Here is a 2,189-nt window from a genome sequence, read left to right as displayed (position 1 = left end):
CCATGTCAGAATCTGGGGCCTCCAACAGCACCATAGACTCTGAGGGCCCACCTGTGCTGGCTTGTGGAGACTGTTTCTGTCCCTCTCCACAAGCGCAGGAAGTAAATACGGTTATCTCTGGATGTTTGCAGATGAAATTGAGGCGCAGGGAAGTGATGTGGTCTGTTGAAGACCACACAGCTAGCAAGAGATGAAAAGACGGCTTGATCTAGGTCTGTATGAAGCCAGAGCCCCTGACCTTGAACCTTTTCCCTATTCCTCTTTGCAAGTGGGGCTTAGACACACACAGATGTGCTCACATCGGAGTATTTGATTCTTTCCCCCCTGGTACCTGAGTCCCCACCTCTCTGCACAGTGACTGTCCAGTGCAACCAGGGGCTCATGGCGGTGTCCCCAAATAACATGCTCCTGGCAGTGTCTCCACACACACATGCTCTTGTCAGGTAGAGCGGTGGTCTTATTTTTAATGGAAAAAAAAAATCTACTAATACCCATGGGGTTTGGCCCCTCCTCACTAATGACAGCCCCAGTGGTGTTATGTGAAGGATGTTGTGCAACACCATGTCCACACAAACCTGCCCAGTGGAGTGGACAAGGCATCGGAGAGATTTCCCCTCTGAGTGTGCGGGCAGGTGCAGGCAGGTTTAGGAATGCCGAGGGCCAGTGTCTGGAGGACCAGAAGCCTGGCAGAGGGCAGTTGCCCCGGCAACTCTGCTGGGCAGGTCTGATGTGGTGCTCAGCCCAGAACAGCTGTCAGCCCCCCAGCCTGTGGGGAAGCGAACAAGGAGGGGTACCCAGCTCATCCAGAGCAGCCGGCATAACAGAATCTCCATGAGTCTGGTCCTGGGCTCTGTTGAAAACTGGCTCTGTAACCTGGACGAATCGCTTCTGCCTGAGCCTCAGTTTCATCTGCAAGATGGGTGCACAGACCCTGACGCTGCCTGCCTCACAGAGGTGTTGGCAGGGCGTGCTGATTTGTGCCCACCGGGCACAGGGGGTCATAGCCACACCTCTCCCCGGGCCCGCCTGCTGCCCCGCCACTGCTCACCATGTCCAGCTTGCCCTTCTTGTGCAGGGCGCTGGACAGCGCCACTGCGGTGAGCACACAGGCCGCCAAGGAGCAGTAGGTGTTGATGGCAGCTCGGTGCTGGGCGTCTCCGTGATTGGACACAGCTGAGTTGAAGCTGGGCCAGTACATCCACAGGAAGAGGGTGCCTGGCCAGACCAGACAGGGCCGGTGGGCCCGGGAGAAGAGGCGTTAGGTGGGCCCAGCAGAGCTCAGGCAGACGTCCTGTCCTTTAGCTCCAGAGCTGTCCAGCGACTCCCACGCCCTAGCTCTTTCCCACCCCGTCACTTTCCTCATGCTGGGGGCTCCCTGCCTGACTCACTACCAACTCCCACTTGGCCTTCTACTCCACTCCAGGAAGTGTCCCCTGACCCCATAGCTGGGCTAAATACCTCCCACCCTGCTCTCACAGCACCACGGGGGAGACTTTCTCCACTGCGGGGAATTCATCTGGTAGCACAGTCTTCCCTTTCCCTGCTCCGTGAGGAACTGAAGCCTGGGTTATTTAAGAGACCAGAGTGGGTGGCTGATGTGTGTTCTCTGGAATGTATGGACACAGGAGGTAGGAACACCCTGGCCTGGCCCCAGGATGGGTACCACTATGTCTGTTCTTGGGCATCCTAGCAAAAGCACAGGCAACTGACCAACTTATTCCAGTCCTGTGGGGAAAAGCAATGAGAATATGGGATCCTGGAGGTGTCTTTGGGCACCCTCCCTCTCCCCTTCTGCCAAGGGGGACTGGTGGCCACCCATCACACCACGTGGGGATCAGGTGTGCCTATGATGGCCTGAATTCTTTATGATGACCCTCACCCATCATGGTGGCCCTTGGTCATTATAGCAGCTCTCACCGATCATGGCAAAGAGGTCCGAGTGGTACACAGGACTCTGCCTTTCCTTGCTCTGATACAGGTTGGGTCGGTAGAGGATCCAGGTCACTGTGAGTCCAAAGTAGGCACCGAATGTGTGGATGGTCATGGAGCCCCCTGCATCTTTCACCTTGGGTACAAGGGGCCTGTCAAGCTCATGACACCTCTCTTTCCCTCCTCATAGCACCCCCTCCCCAACACCACACACACACACGCACGCGCGCACACACACACACACACACGCACACATGCAC

The 2,189-nt window shown here is 56.6% G+C and overlaps 1 protein-coding gene across 1 annotated transcript in view; it reads right to left on the bottom strand.

Annotated features, from left to right (window-relative positions):
* The window catches only part of RHCG (Rh family C glycoprotein), a 16,932-nt gene that overhangs the window by 4,761 nt on the left and 9,982 nt on the right, over positions 1–2,189 (bottom strand). Inside the window, exons 3-4 of the mRNA XM_011379688.1 lie at positions 1,918–2,065; positions 1,049–1,215 (exon numbers count right to left, since the gene is read on the bottom strand). Of these exons, the coding sequence (XP_011377990.1) occupies positions 1,049–1,215; positions 1,918–2,065 (315 nt within the window). The remainder of the gene's footprint in view (positions 1–1,048; positions 1,216–1,917; positions 2,066–2,189) is intronic.

Source organism: Pteropus vampyrus, unplaced genomic scaffold (assembly GCF_000151845.1).
Source record: "Pteropus vampyrus isolate Shadow unplaced genomic scaffold, Pvam_2.0 Scaffold368, whole genome shotgun sequence".
NCBI classification, from domain to species: Eukaryota; Metazoa; Chordata; class Mammalia; order Chiroptera; family Pteropodidae; genus Pteropus; species Pteropus vampyrus.
The sequence above is the reverse complement of the archived record's forward strand: the minus strand, read 5'-3'. Positions and strand labels throughout refer to the sequence as shown.